At 61.3% G+C, this 23,878-nt stretch overlaps 2 protein-coding genes and 2 long non-coding RNA genes across 13 annotated transcripts in view; 2 read left to right on the top strand and 2 right to left on the bottom strand.

Annotated features, from left to right (window-relative positions):
* The first annotated feature begins 441 nt into the window (after positions 1-441).
* Positions 442-10,535, top strand: LOC113267177 (uncharacterized). The gene is made up of 3 exons (XR_003320608.4): positions 442-3,334; positions 9,399-9,532; positions 9,695-10,535. It is a non-coding gene; the product is annotated as an uncharacterized LOC113267177 (long non-coding RNA).
* Positions 4,204-16,706, bottom strand: TEX22 (testis expressed 22). The gene is made up of 4 exons (XM_057318509.1): positions 16,189-16,706; positions 15,662-15,885; positions 4,850-4,978; positions 4,204-4,707 (listed from the first exon to the last, which is right to left on the bottom strand). Exons 2-4 carry the CDS (start codon positions 15,821-15,823, stop codon positions 4,528-4,530), a joined length of 471 nt encoding a protein of 156 aa, XP_057174492.1. The 5' UTR covers positions 15,824-15,885; positions 16,189-16,706; the 3' UTR covers positions 4,204-4,527.
* Positions 11,996-23,240, top strand: LOC123001940 (uncharacterized). Of its 2 annotated transcripts, XR_008961384.1 has the most exons (4): positions 11,996-16,843; positions 17,592-18,243; positions 18,584-18,746; positions 18,969-23,240. It is a non-coding gene; the product is annotated as an uncharacterized LOC123001940 (long non-coding RNA). The 2 variants fall into 2 exon arrangements; XR_006411263.3 differs by having other exon boundaries at positions 11,996-18,243.
* Positions 19,772-23,878, bottom strand: part of PACS2 (phosphofurin acidic cluster sorting protein 2) — a 54,492-nt gene continuing 50,385 nt past the window's right edge. For 6 of the 9 annotated variants that reach the window (XM_044389936.3, XM_048219963.2, XM_048219962.2 and 3 more), the window contains 5 exons: positions 22,704-22,746; positions 22,441-22,576; positions 21,441-21,667; positions 21,106-21,219; positions 19,772-20,464 (listed from right to left, as the gene is read on the bottom strand). In XM_044389936.3, coding sequence (XP_044245871.2) covers positions 20,346-20,464; positions 21,106-21,219; positions 21,441-21,667; positions 22,441-22,576; positions 22,704-22,746 — 639 coding nt within the window. In that variant the 3' untranslated portion in view covers positions 19,772-20,345. Of the gene's footprint in view, positions 20,465-21,105; positions 21,220-21,440; positions 21,668-22,440; positions 22,577-22,703; positions 22,747-23,878 lie in introns of those variants that run through there. The other 3 variants (XM_044389935.3, XM_044389938.3, XM_048219964.2) reach the window with 2 other exon arrangements.

Below are 23,878 nucleotides of genomic sequence, written 5' to 3' on the forward strand. Positions count from 1 at the left end.
AGGAGGAGGGAGGCCTGGTGGCCACGTCCACGCATCCAACAACAGAGACAGGAGGAGGGAGGGCGGGGGCAAGGAAACCCCTCGCAGAGATGGCGCGGGGAGCGGCAGGCAGGCCAGAGGCGGTGGGAACGGGTCAGCACCTGCCGTCAGGCATCAGCAGTTCCAGGGCTGGATGGCGCAACAGCAGGACAGAGCGAGAGTTAGGAGCCGAGGAGACGCCGTTCCTCAGAATCACGCCATCGCGAGAATAAGTGAGGGACAGCAGGGGCAGGACGCGGGATTACTAATGCGGGAAAGGCTGGACACAACTTGGGGGCGAGACTGAGCGATTAAAACAGTAACTTCTTCATTCGGTGATGACTTGTTAAGCACCTACTTCATGCCACACTGTTTAGATTGGGGGGGGGGGACAAGGTCTCTGCCCTGGGGGAGGATGCTGGCTGGCGGGAGGAGGGCAGGGGCCGTACACAGTATACGATGATGTCACAAAAGGACGAGGGTAAGGGGACGAAATGGTCATGTTGTTGAGAGAGATCAGGGCGTTGGTGAAGGAGGGGCCCGCGGTGGAGGAGGAAGCCCCTCGGGGGGCCCACGGTCCTGTGCAGGGGCAGCGCCCCGTGGGCCACACTGGAGGGCTCTGAGTGACCGTTCTGCGGGGGCTCCCTCGGCGGCTGCGTGGTGAGGGGTGAGAAGAGGCGAGCAAGGAGACACAGGGAAGCACGTGGCTCCAGAGGCCAAGCGCTAGAGAGAGCGTTCGGAGATGGAGTGAGGGGGCCCGCACGCCGGGTCCGGAAATCCGGACAGAGCGGCATCCGCGCTGAGGCCCGTGTTGCCTGAGTCGCTGGACTTCAAGGGTCACTAGAACTGGCTTTCAGAAAGAGCAGGTCACGTGCCAGACAGAACCCCAGCTGGGTCCTCATTCCGCGGCAGCAGTCAGCGCTCGAAGACCAGGCCGGGAGGGAAAGTGCGCATCAGCTGAGAAAGGACGTGCCCGCTGCTCCTTGGGGGGGTCTGAGGGCCGCAGGAAAACACCTGTAAGCCTCCAAGAACCCCAGAAACGAAGCTCTCCTACCACGTAAGGGCTGACCTTCCCTGCGGCCAGTAAGGATCTACGAAAACAAAGAGTGGCCACATGGGGGTGGGGAGCTCACCCCGGCCCGCACGGCACAGCGCCTGGAGGGGGGGACCGGTGGGTGGAGGCCTGAGACCGGTGCCAGCCCCGAGCGGGAATGACGGTCTCCGCGGATGGGGGCGGGGAGCCAAGCGCCAGCTCCCCAGCATTTGAAGCCGGACGTCAGCCAGCACTGTCTGAGGGGAGCGTGCTGCCAGAGCCACGTGACACCGTCTCTTGATTTTTGCAATTTCTAAAAATAATCTTAGAAGCTTTTAAACTTGGGGTGAAGACGCATTCGTCTAATTCAGCAATCATGTTTTCCTTTAAAACTAAAATTTTAAAAATTTGCAGGGAGGAGCTCTGTACTTATTCTGCGTTTCCGCAGGCTCTCTCCTCACTGCCTGGGTCTCTAGAAATACCTGGATAACCTTCACCGAATGTCCGCAGCCTCATCTCGTTGAACTTGTGGGCGAGATTTCTAAAACTTTATTGTTGGATTGTTGAATAGCAAGCGTATTCTTACAAAGCCCACGGAGTCATTTTTTTCAGCAGGGGCAGTGCTGGGTCGTGGTCGTGGGCTGGCCCTCGGGAGGACGCAAACGACACCCCCGGAACACACCTCCCTTCCTACTTGGGGTGTCTACAGCAGCCTCTGCTCCCTGCTCCAAGCTGGCCTCCCTCATGGGCATAGACAGGTGCTAGGGCGCAAGGGACACCATGCGGCCAGCCCGGGCAAGCCTGCTGTGGGACACTGTCCGCCCTGCCTCCAGAGCACCCCAACGCCCCCCACCCAGGAATGTCCCCAAAGGGCCCCCCACCTGGGGAGGTCTCTGTCAGTCCTGGGGAGGTGTGTTATTCCTCCTGGAGCTTGAGGAGAGACCCACCTGGCTGAAAGGAAGGGAGTGGACAGTGAAGAATGGACATGGGGGGGTGCCCGGGGGGGCACAGTCGGTGAAGCGTCTCACTCTTGATTTTGGCTCAGGTCGTGATCTCAGGGTTGTGGGGTTGGGCTCTACGCTCAGCGGGGACTCTGCTTGGGATTCTCTCCCCCTCTGCCCCTCCACCCACTTGCGTTCTCAAAATAAATAAGATCTTAAATCAAAATACAACAAAGAATGGACATAGGGTGGAGGCACTGTCGTGTCCGTGGCTGGGGGTGGCCCAGGTGATGTCCTCGCCAGACTGATGCTGGCCCAAGACTGTCCCTCTCTGCTCGTCCTACTGACGCCCACTCTGTCTGCTGGGTGGACCCTCTTCTCTCCCAGGGACTCTCAGCGGTGGTACTGTTCCTATTTGGGGCCCAATCATCCTTGGTTGTTGGGGGCAGCCCTGTGTTCTGGGGGATGGAAAGCAGCACCCCCAACTTCTGCCCGCTCGATGCCAGGAGCTCCTGTGGAAGGCACAGTGCCCCCTAAAAAGATGTCCACGTCTTCACCCCAAGCCTGCGAATGTGCCCACGGGAGCCCGGGACCGTGCGGCCGTGACGACAGAGTAGCAGCCCGCAGCACCCCGGGGCCGACGGAAGAGGCAGAAGCCCAGAGAGGACGTGGCACGGGGCAGATGGAAGCTGCGCTGCTGGCTTGGAAGCTGGAGGAAGGGGCCATGCGCTGAGGCATGCGGGCACCTCCAAAAGCTGGAAAAGGCCGGGAGCACGTTCTCCGCATGAGCCCCCAGAAGCCAAGGCAGCCCTGCCCACAGCCTGATCCTAGGCTGCCGAGGCCCATCTTGGATTTCTGCAGAGCCTCCGGTCAGGGAATCGGAGGGCGTCAAGTCTGGGGCAGTAGTAGAAACCAACACTCCCCAGGTGGTGAGGGACACCTGGCTGGGGCACTGCGCTCTACAGGACGGGACGAGGCCGCTGGGCTGGTCCTGGGGCCTTCGTAACCATGGTAACCACGGAGGAGGCAGAGGAGGGTGCTGGGGGCCCCAGCCCTTCACAGGCCCCTCTCCTCTGCCCTGTGGCGGGAGTGCTGGGTGCTGGGCCCTGGGTGGCCGGCTCCCAGCCGGGGAGAGGCGCCAAGACCACGTGGGAGGCAGAGGGCTGGCCATCGGGCATCATCTGACTGCAGCCTCATGACTGGCCCTGAGCGAGACCAGCACTGGTAGGTCAGCCCAGTGAACCTCCAGATCTCTAGAGACAACACGCAGACTTGAAACCCGCTCCGTGACAAAGAACTCCAAGGCCCTCGTCACCTCTACCCTTAGCTCCCCCTCTGCACTGTGAGTACTAGTGGGGGTGGGGACCTTCCTGCCCAGCAGGGAGCCCGGCCCTGGACACCCACCCCTGGCCTTCATCATCAGAGGTCCCTAAGGGGGAGGGCGTCATCATGCCCCCGGGCGCTGCCTACCCCTCACCCCGCCCCTCAGGACACGCCCCCCGGCCTGTGGGGCAGCAGCAGGCTCCCGGACCCAGGGAGGCTGGTGCATGCAGGTGCCCAGCTGCTGCGCAGGCCTGGCTCCTGCCCTCACCCCAGACCGGGGGTTGATCACCTCATCTTGCCCCAAGTCCCCTCCACCCAGCTACTCCCACACAGAAGCCCGTCAGCCCCTGAGACTCAGTGGCCAAGTCCCAGGGATGGCACCCACCCCCTGCTGCTATCCTCCCATGGCCCCTGAGGGCTGGGAGCCTGCCAGCATGCCCTTACTTCCCTCCTCCCACTCCCAGTTCCCCTCCAGCTTCATCTCCCCAAACGCGGCTCCGCCTCGTCACCCCCAGCTCAGAACCCTTCCTCCCACCCCTCAACCTCCCCAAGCAGACACCTCGGTGGGCCCAGGGCCAGCTCATCGCAGCTTCCCCATCCGCTCTGCCCACACTGCTTTCTTAGCCTGTTCACCAACCACTGTGCAGAGCTGGGGGACGCACCACCTCCTCCAGGAAGCCTCCCTCTGTGTTCTGCTCCCCCAGGGTTATTATGTGTGCCGCTTTGGGCCTCCTGCAAGCAGGGCCCAACATGAGACCTGGTGCCCGCAGTACCCAGCAGTTCATGACATCAAAATCCCCACCCTCCTGGAGGACCAGCAAAGGAGTTGGTCCTGAACCAGGCTCTGTAGGTGGGGCCTGTGAGCCACCATGGCCCCCCCCCCCCCCAGGTCCTTGGCAGCTGCTTGGCCCCAGGAAGGTGCAGGCGGCCTCTCTAGGCAGCAGAGGGCTCTCCTGGAAGGCCCCACTCTGCCCTGTCCCCCAGGCCCCTCCAGGTGGCTTCCTGGAGGCTGGGCTGGGGCATGGCACCCCTCCCCGAGGTGGCCTCCCAGGCCTCAGGGCTGTGTGTTCTCAGGAAGGGGCCTCCTCCTGGGCCTGTGTTCTCTCCCTGGGCTCATGAGCCCCGGGTGGGGTGTGACGACGACTCAGCCGCCGCCTACCCCAGGACCCCCAGGAAAGGCGCTGGAAGACAGACACTGGGCTGAGCCGGCTCTTAGGACGGTGGTGACCTCGAGACCTGTGCCTCCGAAGTCACAGTCTGCCAGAAAGGCGCGCTCCGGGCCAGGAAGGCGTGGAAGGCGTTGGCGGACTCAGAGGACCTCGGAGGGTGGGGGAGGAGCACGTCCTTGTCCACGTCCTCGGACACCAGCTGGGCCACGAGCTGCGCGATGTCCTGAGGGCAACCGCGGGGTCAGGGGGCAGGGCCGGGAAGGGGCTGCGTGTGGCCCGCGCCCACCGTCCGCCCCGCGTGCCCCCCGCACACCGGGCAGTGGGGGACAGCGGTGCCCGGCCTCTCCCCGCCGCCCGCCGCGCACCCTGCCGTGGGGGGGAGGCCCGCCGGTGCCCGGCTCCTCCCAGCCGCCCTGCGTGGCCAGCCGCCGGCGCTCGTCGATGCTGACGCTCCAGTGGCGGCTCGGGCGCCTGCTCTCGGGCGGCTCGCGCACCTGCGGGAACAGGGAGGCGGTGGGCGCGGGCCACACCTGCGCGCCGCGGCTCCCGCGCCCGCCGACCCTCGGCACGCCGCACGAAGAGCGTTCTGCTCGCTCCTCCCCAGGATCCAGCTCGGCCTCCAGTGGCCGGGGCGCTTCAGCCTCCCGCCCTGCGCCGGTGGTGGCTTTCCGGAGCAGCTCTGCGCCTGGACGCCCCGGCCCCAGCACGGCCGGCTTTTCTGAGCGAGGGTCGGCCCCTGGACGGGGAGGTCCTCGCAGCGTCGGCCATGGCCCTTCCCACTGGGGCCAGGAGGGGGCAGGAGGTAGGGATCCTCCCAGCCGGCCTGTGAGAACCTCAGGAGAGGCGGGACCTGGGGAGGGGCACTCCCCCTCCAGCCCCTCTAAAGTAAAAAAAAAAAACCCGCAGGAACCGTGAGGACACACAAAGAGGTGGCAAGGGGCCAGTGGAGGAGGGTGGGAAGAGGTCAGTAACTGGGAAAGGTCAGAAGCAGGTAGCACCCCTGCAGGACCCCCCCCATGAAACTTCCCAGGTGGGCTGTCTGTGAAAGACCCTCAGACCCCCCCAGACTCTGCCCAGCCTTGGGGGGCCCCTGCTCCCTCCTGCACAGTGAGACAGCCAGTCATTGTCTGGAATCCCATGGTGGGGGCACGCTAAAAATGGAGGACTAAGACAAGTGCAGAGTAAAGTCCCCATTCCTCAAAAAATTAAAAGTAGGACTCGCATATGAGCCAGCAGTCCCACTTCTGGGTATCTACCCAAAGGAACAGAAAGCAGGTCTCGAAGAGACATTGCACGCGCACGTCATGGCCGCATGACCCACAACAGACAAAAGGTGGGAAAACCCAAACGTCCCCTGATGGGTGAGTACATTGCCTGGAGCGGTAAATCCACACGGTGGAATATTATTCAGCCTTAAAAAGGAAAGGACATGGGGGAAGCTTGAGGACACTATGCTGAGTGACATAGGCAGGTCACCAAAGGATAAACCCTGTGTGATTTCACTCATAGGAGGTCCCTAGAGGAGCCAGGTTCACAGGGACTGGAGGTAGACGGGGGCGTTGAATGGGGACAGCATCAGGTCCGCAAACAAAAAGGTCCTGGAGATCTGTTTCCAACAACGTGAATGTACTCAATACTGCTGAGCCCTACACTTACACATAATTAGCAAGACCAGAAACAAAACCCCCAAAGTGCACGTTAGCACTGAGAGGCACACACAGAAGGAAGATGTGAGGGGACACAGAGCAGAGGGCCAGCTACGAGCCAAGGAGGAGGGCCTGAGAACAGAGACAACGCTGCTGACACTCAGGCTTTGAACTTCCAATCTCCAGACTTGGAGACAATACGTTTCTGTGGTTTAAGCATCCCTCCCCCCAACTCCTGCAAAAAAAAATCGTGAAGTCCCCAGCCCCTCTTCCCACTCTGCCACTGTGCACCAAGATCCGTGGGGCCGGCTCTTCTCCCTCTCCTCCCAGGAGACGAGGGTTCCTTTCTGGGGAAAACGGGCAGCCTGACAGACCCAAGGGTGGGGCGCCCAGGGCAGAGCCCCAGAAACGTGCCCCAGCACACCCCGAGCGCCCGACCGCTAGCAAGCCTCCAGCCAGCCCCGCGCCCCGCTTTTCGGCACTGACCAAGAGCAGATGCGGCCTCTGCCAGGGAGCAGAGACACTCGGGGGACAGGAAAGAGTCCCCCGCCCGGTACCTGTTGTTCTCCTAGACACGGGAGTCCATGAAACAGAAAACGGGTGGTGTGGGAGAGGAGTGCTCAGACGAGCCGGAGCTCTTTAAACGTGGAAATGTGGCGTCCGCAGGGAAAGCGCCACAGCAGGCGAGGCGGGTGGTGTGGGATCCCTCCCTCCCGCTCCGCAGACCTGGGTTACCAGAGCGTGGCTCCAGCGGTGCCGGTGGGCCCCAAGCCCGCCTCTCGGGTCTGCGCCATCGGCGTGGGTGCGGCGTCCCCGGGAAGACCCCTGGGACCGGGAGGCACGCGGAGGATGCAGAGCGCAAGCACGCGGCTGTGGTTCAAGGAAGTCGTTACGGAGTGATCTCAGAGCAAATGCTGACTGATAATGCAAGGACTGGCCAGACAGCAGACATGAAGACGCAGTGAACAGGTAACAAGTCCTGAGAAAACTGGAAAATCAACCATGGAGGCCGACATCCAGCTAATTGAATTTCCAGAAGGAGAGAGAGCCGAGAAAAGGACTGCGCACACGCCCCTCCTGAGATGAAGGGATCAAGGCTCCAGACCGTGAAAGGAAGCAGGCCCGCACAAGGGGTAGTGTGGGAATTTCAGAAAGCGGCAGAGGCTGGCACGCCCCGCACGTGCAAAGGGCCTGAGGCACACACCGCCGAGGGCATCACGCAGCAACAGCAAGGCTTAGAGGCCACAGCATAATACCTTACACGTCCAGAACGAACATGATTTTCACAGAGAGTTTCCACCCACGAAGGCACCATGCAATGTGGAGGCAGAGTAAAGACATGGGAACAGCTTTACAATCGAGAACTCCCATCTGCCGGGCCCTCCCAAGGAAGGTGCGTATGCGCCACTCCACCGAAAAAGGGGAGTAAACCGGGAAGTGGGGAGACTGGGGGCCCAGACACTGGGGTCCTGCCGAGGAGAGGCTCCCCTGGGAATAGAGCTGGGCTCTGGGCTCCCCCAGGTGTGGCCTGTGGGACCCTGGAGCAGCCACGGGCAGTGGTGCCCGTGCCCGGGGCTCTGAGGAGGACGGAGCCGTAAGTGCAGCGTGGGGCTTCGGCCGCAGACACACAGCAGCTCTGGCCGTGACCAGAGTCCCCAGGAAGAGCGCACGGTGAGGACAGGCCCCCAAATCCTGGAATCACAGCTGGCGGTGGGAGCAGCCACAAGAGCAGGAAGCGGTGGGCGCCTTGCTGTGCCACCTGGGACCCCAAGAGCTGGGGCAGGGCTGTCGTTCTAACCTACATGCACACGTGTGTTAAAGGGAGCCCAACATTTACAAAATAAAGACTGAAGTGATTGGGCCGGGCGCTCTGACAGAACACATGCACACTGCTTTGACCCGCAGAGACCCAGGGTCTCACCAAGCGCGTGGAGCCCACCCAGATCGGCCACGCCTCAGACCGCCAACCAAACATGTGAGCCAACACAGGACTCCCGGGTCACTTCGGGCGACCGCAGGGCAGTGCAATTAGAAATTAACAGCAGAAGCATATTGGGGTGTACGTCCAAAGGACCCCATGTCCACACGAGTGAGAGGGGAAATCCAGGCTGCAAGCCGGCTCCCTGCAGCCGTCCTGTGAAGACAGAACTTGAAATGCTGGAAAATTAGGAAAAAGCCCCAGAGCAGGTGAGGCCAGCAAGCCAAGCAGCGAGGAAAAGAATAACAAAACCACTTCAGTAAAAGTTAGAGGCAGAAGGAGGAAAGGCTAATGAGTAAGTTAAAATGAAAAGAAAAAAACAGTGACAACCGTGGACAGTGACCGTCCACTGGCTCTCCGAACGCCAACACAACAGAGGGACTGGCGGCCCGGCCCAGGCGCCCTCGCCCGTGGCAGCCGGTCTGCTCCCGCCCAGCGTCCATTTTGCGTTTCTCGTGAATCGAGTCCACAGGCCTCAGACGCTCTCTTACTCGAAACCTGCCTTCTCGCTGCTGGGGAGCGTCTCTGCGGACATTCTGGTGGGTAAGCGTTAGAATGTTATACGTAGGACAAGCCTTATCTTCCGACCGTCGGTAAGATTTTCCTGTCTTTGTTCCAACCTTTAAAATCCGCAGGCGGATTTGTCAGCATTTCCCATTGTGGATTTAGCGTGGGCCCCGGGTCGGGACGCCCCTCCGAGATTCTGACGCTGCCCCGCACGCTCTCCTGGCCCGTCTGCGCTGTGTTTGATCTAAACAGGAGGCATCCGTGGGGAAGTGTGTCCCCCTCTGCTCCACAATGCCACGCAAAGCGCCCGTGAAGTCCCCAGACTTACACCGGGCCCGTCTCTGGACTCGCTGCGCTGGACCGTGGCTCACTTGCCCGTGTCTGTCTGTCCCGATGCCGCACAGTTTCAGCTGCTGCAGCTTTGAGCAGACAAGTGCGGCCCGCTCTTATCTTTCAGGATCCTTGCATGTTTCTTTTCCGATCCCTATTCTTTCGATACTGTGTTTACTGCGCAGTAACACACGCACGCTTTTGAGCTCTGAATAGAGGAAGCCACGCTGCACACACGTGGTGCCGCCTGCTTCTTTCCGCCACGACGACGTGTCCTGGGCCACCCTGCTGCCCCGTGGAGGGGCACCCACTCGCTCTAACTCCAGACCCAAGGCAGAGTTTGGCACCAAAGCTCGCCAGAACGGGGGGAGGTCTCGGTCTCTTGGTGTAATCACTGCGTACGCGCACGCTCAGCAAAGTCTAAGTCAGCCAACGCGCCGCTTGCCTTCTTAGGGCCTGAGGCAGTTTTGAAAACTTCGCTCCAGTGACAGACCACGTCCCGACGCTCGCGCCATCGTGGGTGCGTGTGCTCGTCTACCCTGAGTCCTGGTGTGTGGCCCACGTGGGGTGTCGTGGTGCCCGTCCAGGTTAGTTCCTGTGTGCCCCCACGCAGAACGTGCCACCTTCTGTCTGAGATCAGCTGCCGGCTATGTGAGCTCTGTTCTCCACACCAGGGGGAGGTCCTGCTGGGGCAAATTTTTGTCTTGTTTTTGTGCATTGTTTTATTTATTTTTCCCTCTTCTTAAAAGATTATTTCTGCGGGGCATGAAATTCCAGGTTCACGGTCACGTCCTCAACCGTATCGAGATCTCTCTGTCGCCGCTTTCAAGACTGTCCTTCCTCCTCGATGGCTTTTGAGAGCTCCTCTCTGCCTCTGGGGCTGCGGTTCCACCATGATGGCTCTGGTGACAGTCCTTTCACAGCTCCTGCTTTGGGCTTGCCGGGCCTGTGGCTGTGGTCGACTGCCCGTGTCAGGCAGCCTCTGACGTGGCTCTCGGGGGGGAGCAAGCCCTCCTGCCCGTGGCACCGACCTGCCAGCCACGTGAGTGAGCCACCGTGGAACTGGATTTTGCAGCGTTATTCAATGTTCCGATGACTGTAGCTGTAACATCCGACTGTAACCTGACAGACCAAAGCCACCCAGCGAAGCAGCTCCCAAATCCCTGCCCTACAGAAACAAACGTATTTATTATTGTTTTAAGCTGCTAAGCCTCAGGGACATTTGTTGGGTGCAACGGATAATTAATACATGGACAGAGACGTATGTATATTTAGGATAAAATCTTCAACATTCGTGAAAAGTTTGTTTTTTATAAAAAAATTGGTATTGCGTTGAATAAGGTACTGTGGGGAAATCTGGTAGGTTGACGGCGTCGAGTCTTCCCGTCAAGGAAGCCGGCGTGGATTCCCGTGAGGTGTCGTCTGTGCTGCTCGGAAATACTGTCTTCACGAGAGCAAACTCGGTCTTGAGGACTTTGCAGCTTCTGTTGTCGAAGGGAATGGATCCAAAAACGACCAAAAAAAAAAAAAAGGTAAAGGGAATGGATCCTTTTTTCCCCACTACATTCCTGCTTGGTTATTTTCAGTGTATTGAGGAACTATTAAGTTTTATATATTTTAAAGATCTTTTTTTTCTGGGGCGCCTGGGGGGCTCAGTCAGTGAAGCGTCTGCCTTCAGCTCAGGTCAGTCTCAGGGTCCTGGGATCGAGTCCCGCATCGGGCTCCCTGCTCAGCGGGGAGTCTGCTGCTCCCTGTCCCTCTGCCTCTCCCCCTGCTTGTGCGCTCTCACTCTGTCAAATAAATAAATAAAATCTTTTTTGAGAGCGAGCACAAGCAGGGGGAGAGGCAGAGGGAGCAGCGGACTCCCCGCTGAGCAGGGAGCCCGATGCGGGACTCGATCCCAGGACCCTGAGACTGTGACCTGAGCTGAAGGCAGATGCTTCACTGACTGAGCCCCCCAGGACCCTGAGAAACTCTGAAGTTTTAAATGGAGACCATCTCCAGCCGTCCTCTTTTCCTAGTGGTCTTCTTTCTTCACTGGCTCACATGGCTTTTTCTCAACAGACAATAGATTAGCTGCAAATAGTGCCCATCTCATGTTTTCTTTTCAGGTATTTATAGCTCATTTCATTTTCCTGACTTGGGCACAGCCTTGGTGTCTGATGGGCTCGTCGTCATGGCGACCCCCTGTACCTGTGAGAAACAGTCCGGGGAAGCCCAGTCGAGGCTCTCGGGAGCTCCCTTTATCAGGTCACAGGAACGCCCATCTCTTCCTACCTTACTCAGAGCCCTAGGTTCTCACTGTCTTAATTATGCTTCAGTTAAAAAATAATCAATAGGTTTTTATGTTTAAGGAAAGATACTGGAATTTATTAACACTATTTCTCCGTATCTATTGAGATAATCGTGTGGTCTTCCTCCTTTGTTAATGCAGAGAATTTTATTAAATGGATTTCTATGTTCCCAAGTGGCTTCAACCGGCGGGTTCACCCTGGGTCAGCGCTCCGTCTGCACACGCCACCACGCGGGCTGCCATCACCAGGGGGCGCTGGCTCCCCGCACGCCTGACCGCACCTGTGTCCGCCGCCTTCTCACACCCGGGTCAGAGGACTTCACTCATCGCCCTGACACCAAACACCTTTCACCCTCTTGCCTGCCAGCGAAGCTGCCCTCCAGGTGCCAGGCCCTCAGTTCCCACGACTGCCTGTTCGCTGCAGGTGCGCGTGCTGCATGACCCACGTGTGGGTCTCTGCCCCCCGGGGCCCCGTCCCTCCGGGCTCGCTCCTGGTGCCCTTGTCCGGTGCTGGGTGTCAGGGCAGGGAGGCGCCTGCTCACCTCTGTTCTCAGGACAACCTGCTGGCCTCACTTGCCCCGGGTGTCCAGTTCAGACTGGCCCAAGCCCCGCAGGGTTGGCTGGTGGGGCAGCCTCGCTCACTGTCCCTCCTGTCCTTTGGAACTTCTGTTTGGCAGGCGTGGCTCTCCAGTTTCCCTCAGTGCGTGGAGCTTTGCTTCCACGCTGGCCTGCTGTGTCCGGAAGTCTCGGTGCTGCCGCGTCCCCACTGGACTCCCCAGGACCACACAGCACTTGCCAGCAGTGCCTTGTGGGGCCGGCAGCAGCTCTGCCCTGTCCCCCATAGGGAGCTGCATGTCCCCACATGACATTTTCCCCTTCTTTTCTCTTCTCCTTTTATGTTTTCTCACATGCCCAAAATTACACATAACTCTTACCATCGTAAGCTGTGCGAGCTCAGTGTCATTAAAGCACATTCACAGTGTTGTGCACCCGCCACCACCGCCCGGCTCCAGAACGTTCTTGTCTTCCCAAACGGAAACTGTGCTCCCTACACGCTAACGCCCCAGCCCCTGGTGCCCCCGCTGTACTTTGAGTCTGACCACTCTAGGGACCTCGTATAGGTGGGTCATACAGTGTTTGTGGTCTGTGACTGGCCGACAATTCAGCACAATGCCCTGAAGGTTCACCCACATTGTGACATTTGTCAGAACGAGCTTCCTTTTTTAAGGCTAAATAATGTCCCACCGTGCGTACACCTCACATTCGGCTTCGGTGGACCCCTGGGTGGCTGCCACGTTTTGGCTCTTGTGCACAATGCTGCCGTGGACGCGGACGTACACCAACTGGCTCGAGTCCCGAACTTCAGTTCTGTCGGATGTGCGCCAGTGAAGTCCTGGGCCATACGGTAATTTTGCACTACTCTTTGGAGGGACTCCATGCTGTTCCTCCCCGTGACCGCACCACTCCCCACTCCCCGCGGCGCTGCACAGGGTTCCACTCTCCCCACATCCTCGCTGGTACTTCTCTTTATTAAAGATTTACTATTTATTGGACAGAGCGCACGAGCACGAGAGGGGTGGAGAGAGAGAGGGAGAAGCAGGCTCTCCGTGGAGCAGGGAGCCCGACGTGGGACTCGATCCCAGGACCCGGGATCACAACCCGAGCCGAAGGCAGAGGCTTCACCCACCGAGCCCCCCAGGTGCTAGGTTGGAAAGGCTGGCCCTACGCCGCTGGGGCTCAGCTTGGTGCTCAGTGAGAGGCACGGGGACAACTGTCGGTCTTGTACATAGCTACACTGTGGCCCCCATGACTTACTGGAAGCCCCTCTGCCCCACTGATCTGAGATGCCATCTTCGTCCCGCACTAAGTGTCTGTGAACATTTGGGTCCGTTTCCAGACTTTCTTTCCAGTCCTGATATTCATGCATCACAGGCCAGGACTCTTGCTTTGTGATATGAATTCACATTTGCTAGGACTGAACCTATTTTGGATTATTTTTTCTATTTTACCAGTTTGGCATACTGAAAAAAACACATTTACCTTTTTTTTTTTTTTTTAAATGATCTCTACACCCAACAGGGGGCTGGAACCCATGACCCCAAGATCAGGCGTCAAATGCTCTTCTGACCAGGTGCCCCCAGTACTTAGCATCTGTATTGTTGATGACACTGAACTGTGAGGTGCCTTAGGAGGACCCTTGGCGCCGGGAGTCTTCCCCTCCGAGAATGGGGTGTCTCTCCCTGCTGTCAAGTCTAAGGCTTCAGGGTGTTTTAAAGTTTCCCTCTAGTAGGGTTGCCTATTTCCCATCAAGTTCACTCCCATTTTCAGATTGGCCTTTTTCACTTTTCTTCTGGAGTCTGTCCCTAACCATGCAGGGCACTGCATTGCACACCGCTGTGTGGACTCTCTTCCGGAACCCTCCGCTGTGGACCGGTTCTGGTCCAGTCTCCCACGCTGAACAGCACAGTCACGTCCCCCGTGGTGCTGCCGTCCCGTGTTCATATCCCTCTGTCTTGGCTCGGTGGGCCAGTTCTTCCAAGATGGCACACGTGACTCGCCTGCAGCCCCATTCTGCTCTGCTCGGCACTGCTGTGGTTGTCTCTAGCTTTACTCTCCTTCCTTATAGAGGGTTTCTGCAAATGTCTGGTGCCCTTAGCTGTCAGGTGGTATGGACAGGACACCAAGACTGGATTAGCAATGAGGGTGGACTGGGGCTCAGTGGCTAGGGCAGCAAGCTGTTTCTGCTGCCCCCCACCACACAGCTGGGAGCGGACCCTGCTGCTCTGGCCAGTCTGCGATGGCCCACCGGAATGCGACTCCTATTGGCCAGCCCTCCTGTGCTGTCTGTGGGGTCTTGTCTTCTTCGGAACTCTCTGAGGTCATTTCAGTAAGCTTGTCCAGCCCTCAGTGAGGGGCTGGATGTTGGCAGACCCTCCGTCAGAAAAGGTCCCCTTAGGCCCCTAGACCTTGGCCTCAGCCTGAGCTCACTGCCCCTTTAGGAGCACATGGCCTCACTGTGTGGGGCAATGGGGGGCCATGGTGAACATTGCAAATGAACACAGCTCTTGTGGGGACTGGGATGGGATGACACAGGGACGGAAGGAATGGTGGACTTAACTTATGTCAGCCAGGCTGCAGGCGATGCCTGACAAGAGGCCAGCTGCAAGCCGGTCTACGGGAACAGCAATCTACACCAAGGAGCACACAGGAAGGACACCACGCAGGACAGTGAGACAGAGGATAGCCCAGGGAATCCTTTAAAGCTGCAGTGAACAGCTGCCATTCCTGAAGGGCTGGGAGCAGAGGAGGGAAGTAGCAGGAGGGAGAGGAGCTCCCTGCCCCCAAAGCAGACACCTGAGTCTGCAGAGATGAGTCTGCACCCTCATCTGGCCTCCACCCAAATCCCTCCCCCTGGCCACCTCCCACCGGGCCCTTGTTTCCCGCTCCCCTGCTGCACCACTGGCCCCCACCCACCTCTGAGAACCTCAAGCTTGGGGGCTGGGGGGGGGGGTGGCCTCTGGCCAAGAGCTGCCAGAATGGTGGTCCCTGCCACCCGTTCAGGAAGGGGTGCCCCGAGTCATGCCCTTCCTCCTGCCAGGTGACACGCTTGCATGTTTACGTGCTAGTCCAGCAAGTCGAGGGGTCTGCAGCTTTGGCCCCCCAGGACCCTCACAGTGCCCTCACACAGCCGTCACAGGTACTCGGGCGGGGGCCTCGGCTGGAAGAGCACACGGTGGCCACAGGGGGCAGCTAGGGAGCCTGCCTTCCCTTTTCCCGCCACCTTCTTATGTGAACCTCTGACCATGGCAAGCACACACGCACACGTGTCTAAGCGCACAGGCTGACAGACTCCCACTCATGCTGGCCCAATACCAGCACCGCGTGTGCCCGCCCTATCACACCTGGCATGCGTCCGGCCTGGCTCTGACCCTTGCACGCAGGGATCCACGCAGAACTCTGGGCGTCTGGCTTCTCTGCTCCTGAAGCACCCCCCGGGGCTGTCCCCCGCTCATGGCTCCGTGGGAACCTGGCAGCTGCTTACCCATCTGGCGTGAGGGAGGGGGGCGGAGAGGTGCCTCCATCTCGGGGCCGTCACAAGCACAGCCCCTGGGAATGTTCTGTCACCACTTTGGGAACAGTCCTGCTGTCTGCCCCCCCATCACTGGGCTCCCTCCTTGCGGTGCTGCCCTCCCCGCCCAGGGTGCAGGTACTGGCCTCTGAAGTGCCCAGCAGAAACGGACAGGGCCCAGAACGGGAGGCAGAAGGGGCCACCCTGGCACCCACCCAGGGCCCCGGGAAGAGAGCTGATACTCTGTGAGCCTCCCACCAGACAACGTTCAGCCCTCCCCGAGGCCGAGATGCCCCTTCTGCAGCCCATCCAGACGCCCCCACCTGCAAAGCCAGTTCCCGGGGTCCAGCTTACCCAGTCCTGAGTCTGCGGCTGCTGCCCTTCGCTCTGGGCACTGGGCTGGCCCCAGGCCACGGTCGGGCTCAGATGGGGAGTGGGCTGCCTGTGCTCTTGGGGCAGCGGCAGTTCTGACTTCTTCCCCATGGGGGCATTAGACAAGTGCTCCGGACTGTCCATCTCCAGCCCCACAGGCTGCTTGTCTGCACCTCCCGGGCTCTGGGAAAGCTCACCACCGCTCCCTGGGCCCCCCAAGCAGATGGAGGCAGTGTCAAGCTCTGCTAGGCTCACCTTCTAGCTACCGGGCAGCAGTGCCAGGGGGTCCCCAGCTGCTGCTCCCGCCCTTTTTCTCGCCATGGTCACCCCGGCAGGAGTACCTACAGCACCCCGCCGCCCGCTCTCCAGGGGCCCGGGCTTCCCACCTTGGCTCCACCCCGGGGGGCATGTGCCCTCAGCCGGATCCGCACAGAAGACCCAGCGCAGGCACAGAACGAAGGGCTCCAGGGCTCTCCCTGCCTCCCTCCTCCTGCCCGCTGTGACCTCACCTCGACGCCGCGCGGACCACACCCCAAGGGGGGCGGCAAGCCAGACGACGCTGCCCCTCTCCCCTCCAGGGGCTCTGCGGCCAACGAGTGGGCTGAGGGGGGCTCAGGGCGGGGGTCAGGGGGGCACATGGTGGAAGGTGGGGAGGAGGGAACCATTAGGGAGGCGGTAGTCCCTGCCGGAGGAGCGGGGTACTTGCGGCTAGAGGAGCGGCTGGGTACGGAGGGTGCGGGGAAGGGTGCGGGACGCTACGAGTACGTGGTGGGGCAGGCCGGGGGCGCGGGGAGGGGGCACCCCAAGCCGACGCGGTGAGGTACGCAAGGAGTTCAAAGGCGCAGAGCTGGGGTACGCCGCGGGTGCAGAGGCGGGGGAAACGTCGGGTACACCGGGACCCTCGGGTGGGGAATGCCGGGGGGTTCCGAGGCGGAGGGGCGGGTCCTCCACGGGGGGGGGGGGGGCGGAAGGTAAAAAATACGGGTGTGGCCCACAGCGATTCCGGGAGCGCGGAGGGGGCGGAACCGAGCCCGGGGGAAGTTCCGCTGCGGATGTCCCCGCCCCGCCATTTCCGCTTCCGGCCTGCGCCGCGCCTGCGCTGTGGCCCAGGGGTCCGCGGCTGGGCCTTCGTCACAGGCCAGTGGGGAGTGCAGCCCCTCGCAGGTGCTTCCCGTCTCCGCCTCTGGAGGGTCTGCGAGGCGTAGTTCGGATATCGGGGCTACTCGGCCGGAGCTCTCCCAAGCCCAGCGGTCGTGCCCCCGGCCTCCAGCCGTTCGGCCTACAAGCTCTGTACCTTCCTTGCCCGTCGTCCTCCGGCGGTGCTCCCAGCTCCGCAGGCTGCGCCCCCACATACCCCCGCTCCTCCGGGCGGTGCCCCCCGTTTTCCCCCCTACGCCCTCCCGGCGTCTCTCCCGTCCTCCCCCGCTCCCCCGGGCAGTGCCCCCCATTTTCGCCCCCACGCCCCCCGCCGGCGTCTCCCCCCACGTCCCCCCCCCGCTCCCCCGGACAATGCCCCCCATTTTCGCCCCACGCCCCCCCCCCGGCGTCTCCCCCGACGTCTCCGCCCCCGGGCAGTGCCCCCATTCCCCCCCCACGCCCCTCCCCGGCGTCGCCCCAAGGCGCCCCGCTCCCCCGGTCAGTGTCCCCACGTCCTCCCCCGCAGCACCCCCGCTGCTCCCCGGGGACGCGAAGCGTGGGCCCGCGGAGTGCGTGCTGGGGCGTCGTGGGTGAGGGGCTCTGCCGGCCGACGCCCAGGAGGAATCATAGCGGGGGGGCGGAGGGCCGGGGTGCCCCCAGGTTTATTAGTGTTGCATCAGCACCTTAAAACAGTCCACGTGGTCACTTTCGTGACGGATTAGAACGTGTTCCCCAAAGAGGCTATTTACATTAATCCTGTTTTCCATTTAAAAAGAAAAACAAGCCTAGCCACAAGGACATCCTAGAAGCTAAACAATGCACGATGAGCTGGACGGGGTCTGCGGAGACAGCAGGGCGCCCCCCACCTCCCGCAGCCTACAGGTCCAGCCCTCGCCCCCCGCCCCCCGCGGTGGCCGCCAAGCCCAGCCCTCGGGCTCGCGCAGGCTCCTGCCAAGACGCGCTCTCCCACCTCTGCCCACGGAGGCCAGGTCTGGAAGGGGGCAAGGGGCAGGCAGAGGCGCCCAGGCAGCTGGCCCACAGAAGCGCGTGGCCCCGTCTCCTAATGAAGCATGTGCTCCAGGACAAAGGGTCCAGACCCGGGAGAGTAGTCCGGTCTTCCCATCTGGGGGCGAGGACAGTGCAGCAAGGCTGTCCTTGGCCCCTCCTCTGAGCTGCAGACATGACCGACCCTGGCCGCATGCCCTGAGGAGACAGTGACCCAGGGGATGGACGTGGCAGGAGCCAGGAAGCAGTGGGCCCCTACCTGGCCTGGGCCTTGCCCAGTGGTGATGGGTGGCTTGCCCTTTGAGCCCCCCCCCGCCCCCGTGCTGACAGCTGCACCGCTCGGTCACGGATGGCTTTGGCTTCTGCATCTTCCTCGGAGGAACAAAGTGCTTTTCCATGGATCCTCGGGACAGCTCCATGAGGTAGGCAGGGGAGATGTGATCATCCCTGTTTAGCCATTGGGGAAACCGAGGCACACAGGTGAGCGCAGCCCAGGTCTCTGAGGGAGTCACGGTGGCCGGGGCTGTGTGCATGACCTCCTGGGCCTGGGGACGGTGTGGCGGGTGGGCCCCATGGCACTTAGGAACAGGAGACTGTAGCCGGGCTCTGTAGGCCCAGGGGCATAGGTGCTGTGTGGCCTCCCCTTGCGCATGTGAGGACACAGCTATGGAAGTGGACTTGGGTGGGGAATGGTCCGAGGAGAGGGACGGCCCACAGCTAGAGAGGACATGACCGCCCCCACTTTGGCCCCTTTCTCTATAGTGAGTTCTGCAGCTGGAAAGTGAAGTCAGGAGCCTACCTGGACCTCCTTCCTGCTGTGTGTGACTTTTGGAAAGGACCCTTGAGGACCAGTGACCAAGGCCCTGAGGCCCAGCGGTGGGAACCAGGGCAGGGAGGCTCAAGGTCCCAGGGCCTGCTTCTGAGGGTAGGTGCTGGCGGACGCCACACAGGCCACCGGAGGTGCTGGGGCTCGGTGACCTGCACCCTGACTCCGTCCTTCCAAGCCAGGGCTCAGCTTAGGGCCCCTGGTCCCAGGATTTGTCAGGGGAAGAGTCTGGGCCCTCATGGGGAAGGTCCTCTGCCCACAGGCACCCTGAGGCAGGGCCACACACAAGGTCAGGCCCATGTCTTCCTGTTCCCTAACTAGCCCAGAGCTGTTGGCCATGACGCTCAGACCCTGTACTGCCTTGGGGGAGGAAGTAAACAGGTAGGCCACAGGTAAGAAAAGCGGGCCATTGCTCCCCTGGGGGCTGACCTGGCGGTGCCACAGACTGTTGCTGAGGCCTGTCCTCTGGAAGAGCGGGAGTGGCCTGCAACCTGCCCTGCATTTGACATGGTGTTCTGAGCATAGCCTGTGTGGTCTCCTGGGTGGGCTACCAGGGTCCCAGGGCCACAGCTGCCAAAGGATGGGAACTGGTGGGTTCTTCCTGTGCAGAGTGGGCTGCAGGGTTGCGGGGGGAGCAGTGGGACCGGTCTGGACTCTTACTGCAGGTCAGGATGTCCCTTTTCTGCTGCATGGGAAGGCAGGGGGCAGTGCTACCACCCAGGGTGGGACCCAAACCCGAAACCTTGGTCTAGGGAGCTTGGCCCAGAGAGACCAGGGCTCTGTGCCTCTTCAGGGTACCCCCAGGTGCACCTACAGGTCCAGTGGTGCCTGACCCCTGAGGTCAAGCTGTCCTGCCTGAGCTTTCACTGGCCACATAAGTGCTGCATGGGCCCAGACACCCCCCCAGCCAGCAGGTGGGAGGAGGAGGCCGAGCAGGCTGGGGCCAGCTGTGGGAGCCACTGTGCTTGCTAAGTCTGGGGCAGGGAGAGTGAGGCGGGTGCTGGGGGGCTGGGACGCGGGATAGCGCTGGCTGGCTCTGCCCCAGGGCCGCTGGGACGTCGAAGAGCAATGTCTGTTTGGCAGCTACATTGTAACATGTATTAAAAAGCATTAAAAATATCTGCTCCTGTAAAACCGCCGCTGCCCCGCGAGGCTGGAGTTTATTGGGAACCACACTGGGCGCGCTGGGCGTCTGTCGGCGGCTGGGCGGCTGGGCCCGGGCTGCCCCGCCTCCACGTTCTGCTCAGGGCGCTCCCACAGGAGGCTGGCCTTCAACCACCGGCCACCCAGCTGTGTGTCTGGGTACACGGGCAGCCCGCGGGTCTGTGCGGCCTCCCGCCTGACCCCAGCTCCCTGAGGAAGCAGAGTCCTGGCTTTCGGGAAGAACAGGACGCAAAGGTGAGGACCCTTCTTGCTGGGGGGCTCGGGAGGTCCTGAGGCTAACACACCTTCTGTGATTCTCAAAGCTCAGTGCTGTCCGCCTGACCTCCCACCCCGACGGCACACCTGGGTCATGCGCAGAGCCGGGAACGGGCTCCGGGGTGGGGGAGCCTCCCCATGAGTGTCCAGGTTGAGAGCACATTCATACTTAAGACTGTTTCTCTTTGTGTTTTTAAGGGTCTCTGTAGTAAACTGAAATGTTAACAGAAAAGCAGCTGGGCCCTCCCGGCGCTCGCCGTCCAGGGCTTCGGGGCAGGGCTAGCAGGTGGACTTGGAGTGTCCGAAGATGCAGATGGGGAAGTGCTTCACGTGGGAAGACCACTGGGCCGCCAGCTGGAAGAACTTGACGTCGTTCCACTCCACACCGTCGATGAGGACTGTGAGGACAAGACCACCTGACCCTCCTGCCCACCGAGCCCCAGCACCCCTGGGGACCCCAGGTGCCCATGAGACACCTTCTGGTCAGTCCTCCCACTGCCCACCCTTCCCTGGCTCCCAGCCACCTGTGGTGGCCAGCTTCTCCCTGATTTCGGGGACCTGCTAATCCACAGCCCTTCTGCCCCAGCAGAGGGTCTGCAAACTGGGTTCAAACACACTCCACTTAAACCACAGGACCAACGGTCCTAGAAGGCAGGGCGGTTCTTGACCACAGTGGTCATTAGACTCCAACTCATGGGGAGAAAACCATTTTGGGTTCCATATTCTGAATTAACTCAGAGTAAGGTCTGAGATACATAAATCAATCTTAACAGAAAGGATTGAGAAATTATTTCTCAGAATTTAAAAAGCTGTCCGATGCGTACAAATGCTTTATCCAAATGGGTTCGAACCACGGGATACGCATTTCATAGCAAGACAGGTGTTTCCAGAGGTGAAGTTAAAGCAGCGCTCTGGCTTCCTCTGGCTCACTTCCATCAGGACCCGGGTCGAGGACACGCCTTCCTGCAGGCTCCCCGCTGCAGGAAGGACACCTGGACAAGTGCCCCCCGCCCCCAGTCCTGGGCCCGTGGCCGCTCACCCCTCAGCATGTTCTGCTGGTGCTTGGCTGTGCAGATCAGGCGGCTGATACCCTCGATACACTGGCTCTTGGACTCCACGTCCTTGTCCTTGGTTTTCTTGGGCAGAAACATCACTAGGAGGGAAAGGGCTGCAGGGCTCAGCCACAGCCCTTGGAGCCCTGCTGTCCTGAGCCACCCATAGTCCACTGTGGCCACAGCTGCCAGCCCTCCCGCCTGCCCAGGTGGCCTCTGCTTGTGGCCGTGGTGCAAAGTGGCTCCCAGACCCGTGGCGACCTCGGGGCCTGCACAGCCACCCTTCCAGTTCCCCCAACGGTCAGCCCACCCCCCACCTCACCCTTCTTGTTCTTCTCCTTGGTGACCACGGTCATGGACATGGTGGGCGTGGCTGCGGCCTCGCCACTGCTGGGCAGCCTGCTGACCTGGAGAGACCGGAAGGTGCACTTGAGCGTGTTTTTGGTGGCGGGCAGGTCCTTCTTCTCCACCTCTCTCTTCCTGTCTGCAGGCGGGGCTGCCGTCCAGTAATCCACCTGCAGCCCCATCAGCTCGGCGCCGACGCCCTGGCTGCAAAAGCAGAGGGGGCCTCACTCCTCTGTCCTCGCCCGGTGGCGGCACAGGCGGGAGGAGGTGCCGGCTGGCATCTGCGCTGCCCACTGCCCGGGGGCTGCCTGCAGTGGCTAACCTGCGGAGGGGAGCCCCAGCCCTGGAGCCTACTGCAGTCTGTCCCTGGCCCCCGGGGACAGCCCAGTCTGCGCTTGTGGGTGGGCACGGTCGCGATGCTGAGCTCACCCAGGAGCACGTGGTCCTGCCACCTGCCTGCTCTCTCGAGCTAACCCTTTGAGTCTGGAGGGCCGAGGTCAACCAGCCTCGTCTGAGGTGTGGACCCCATGGGAGTCGGAAGCAGCCCTAGGACCCTGTGGACCGTGGCGCTATGGGGGAGTTCTGCTCACCAAAGACCCGAGGGTGGCTGGGAGGGGCTGCCGACCACCTCCCAGCTCCCACAGCTTCTACCTACGTCGTAGTCTCCCAGGCCCTGTCTGCGTGTGGAGTCCTCCGTTCACGTACTCTGTGTGGCTTCTGTCCCTAGTCTCCCAAGCCAGCCAGCACCTGTGCCACCCCACTGATGGGGCACCTGGCCCCAGCAAGCCCCTGTCTTCCCCATGGCTGCTCTGAGCACCTCCGCCGGCCGGACCCTCAGCTTGCTGGCATCCCAGAGGTGCGGCCGTGGCCACGGCCACGAATGGTTCTCAATGCTCTCTAACCCGAGGCCCTGCTGCATCAGGGGTGTGCTCGAGTCAGGATGGGGTGGGGCGCCTGCCTCGCGTGGCCACGTTTACCTGGGGGAGGACAGGCCCCCGCTCACCGACGGGGAGGAAGGCGGGGTGGGTGAGGCCTCCTTGGCTGCGGGAGACGTGGACGGTGGGGTGGACGAGAGCACGCTGGAGCCCGAGGGGGCCGCGTCATCTGAGTCACCTTTGGGAAGGAGTTGGGCAGTGCTGAGCTCCCCTCTGCCCCTGCCCCCAGAGCAGCTGTGGGGGCAGGGAAGGAGCTGCCGGGCCTCCCACAGTGGAGGGAACCCCGGGGCAGGGAGCAGGGTTACCTGATGTGGCTGAGGACGGTTCCACTATTCCAACTTTCACCACCTGGAAGGCAATGGGATGCTGGCTTGCAGCAGCGTGCGAAGTTGCCAGCCCTCCCTCCTGCGCGCTGGGGCTCCAGACAGATGCCGAGTGCTGTGTCCCCGCGGATGCCAGGCTGCCATGCCCCCCACCCCCCGGGAGCTCCTGGGCTGGAGCAGGGTCCCAGTTCTTCCTGTCCTTGCAGCAGAGCTGAGCCCAGGGCGGCTACTGCCCACATGGTCAGCCAGGACATGGGCTGTGGCCCGGGACCCTCCCACTGCATGGCTGTGTGGGTGAAGTGGCACAGGGCTGCAGAAGCACGCTCCGTGGCCATCCTGCACGCCAGGAAGGGTGCACAGGGCCCACACTCCGGCCCTCAACAAACCGTGAGCCTGTGGCTGGCCTGGCCAGGTGTGAGGGACCCCTGCCCAGCTAGGGGCCTGCACAAGGCGCCATGTGGGCTGACTGCTGTGGGAGCCACGTAAAATTGAACAAATAAAATGACAACTTATGTCTCAGTCACGTGGGTGCTTCAAGTGTCCACAGAGGATTTGGAGCTGCTGCACGCAATGGGTCAGGACCCTCTGGTCACTACAGAAATTTCCCCAAGACAGGCTGCCCTGGACTAATTCAGTCTCAGGAGGGCCACTAGCTGCCCTGACGCCCGGCCAGGGTAAACGATGGCATGGACGTCCTGCTCTGCCTGGTGGCCCCGTCTGCCAGATTGCCTGTGGCTCTCACAGCAGATGCCGGGGCTGCAGGCCACGCAGTGAGGTTCCTGGCTTGGCTAGGAAAACTTGGGGCAGTGGCCCAGCCGGCACGGAGCAGCTGTTAATCCTCAGCCGTGGGAGAAAGACAAATGTCCCAATTTATAAACCACACTCCCAGCTGAGCAGGCTGGCATGGGAGGCACCCCTTCCTGTCCTAAGGAACAGAAGCGCCCCTTTGCCCCATCCCGGTGGGACCTGTCCCGAGACCCTGCTGACCTTGGGCGCCCACCCACCGCGGAGTCTGACAGCCCGTGTGCCCAGGACGTGCTGAGCACTGAGCCCTCGCCTCCAGGTGAGTGGTCCGTGTGCACCTGTCAGCCCCGAGCATAGCTGGGGGCAGTCACCACCTCTGGGCCTAGCCCTACTCAACATGGGAAGGAAACAAT

Source organism: Ursus arctos, unplaced genomic scaffold (assembly GCF_023065955.2).
Source record: "Ursus arctos isolate Adak ecotype North America unplaced genomic scaffold, UrsArc2.0 scaffold_25, whole genome shotgun sequence".
NCBI lineage: Eukaryota > Metazoa > Chordata > Mammalia > Carnivora > Ursidae > Ursus > Ursus arctos.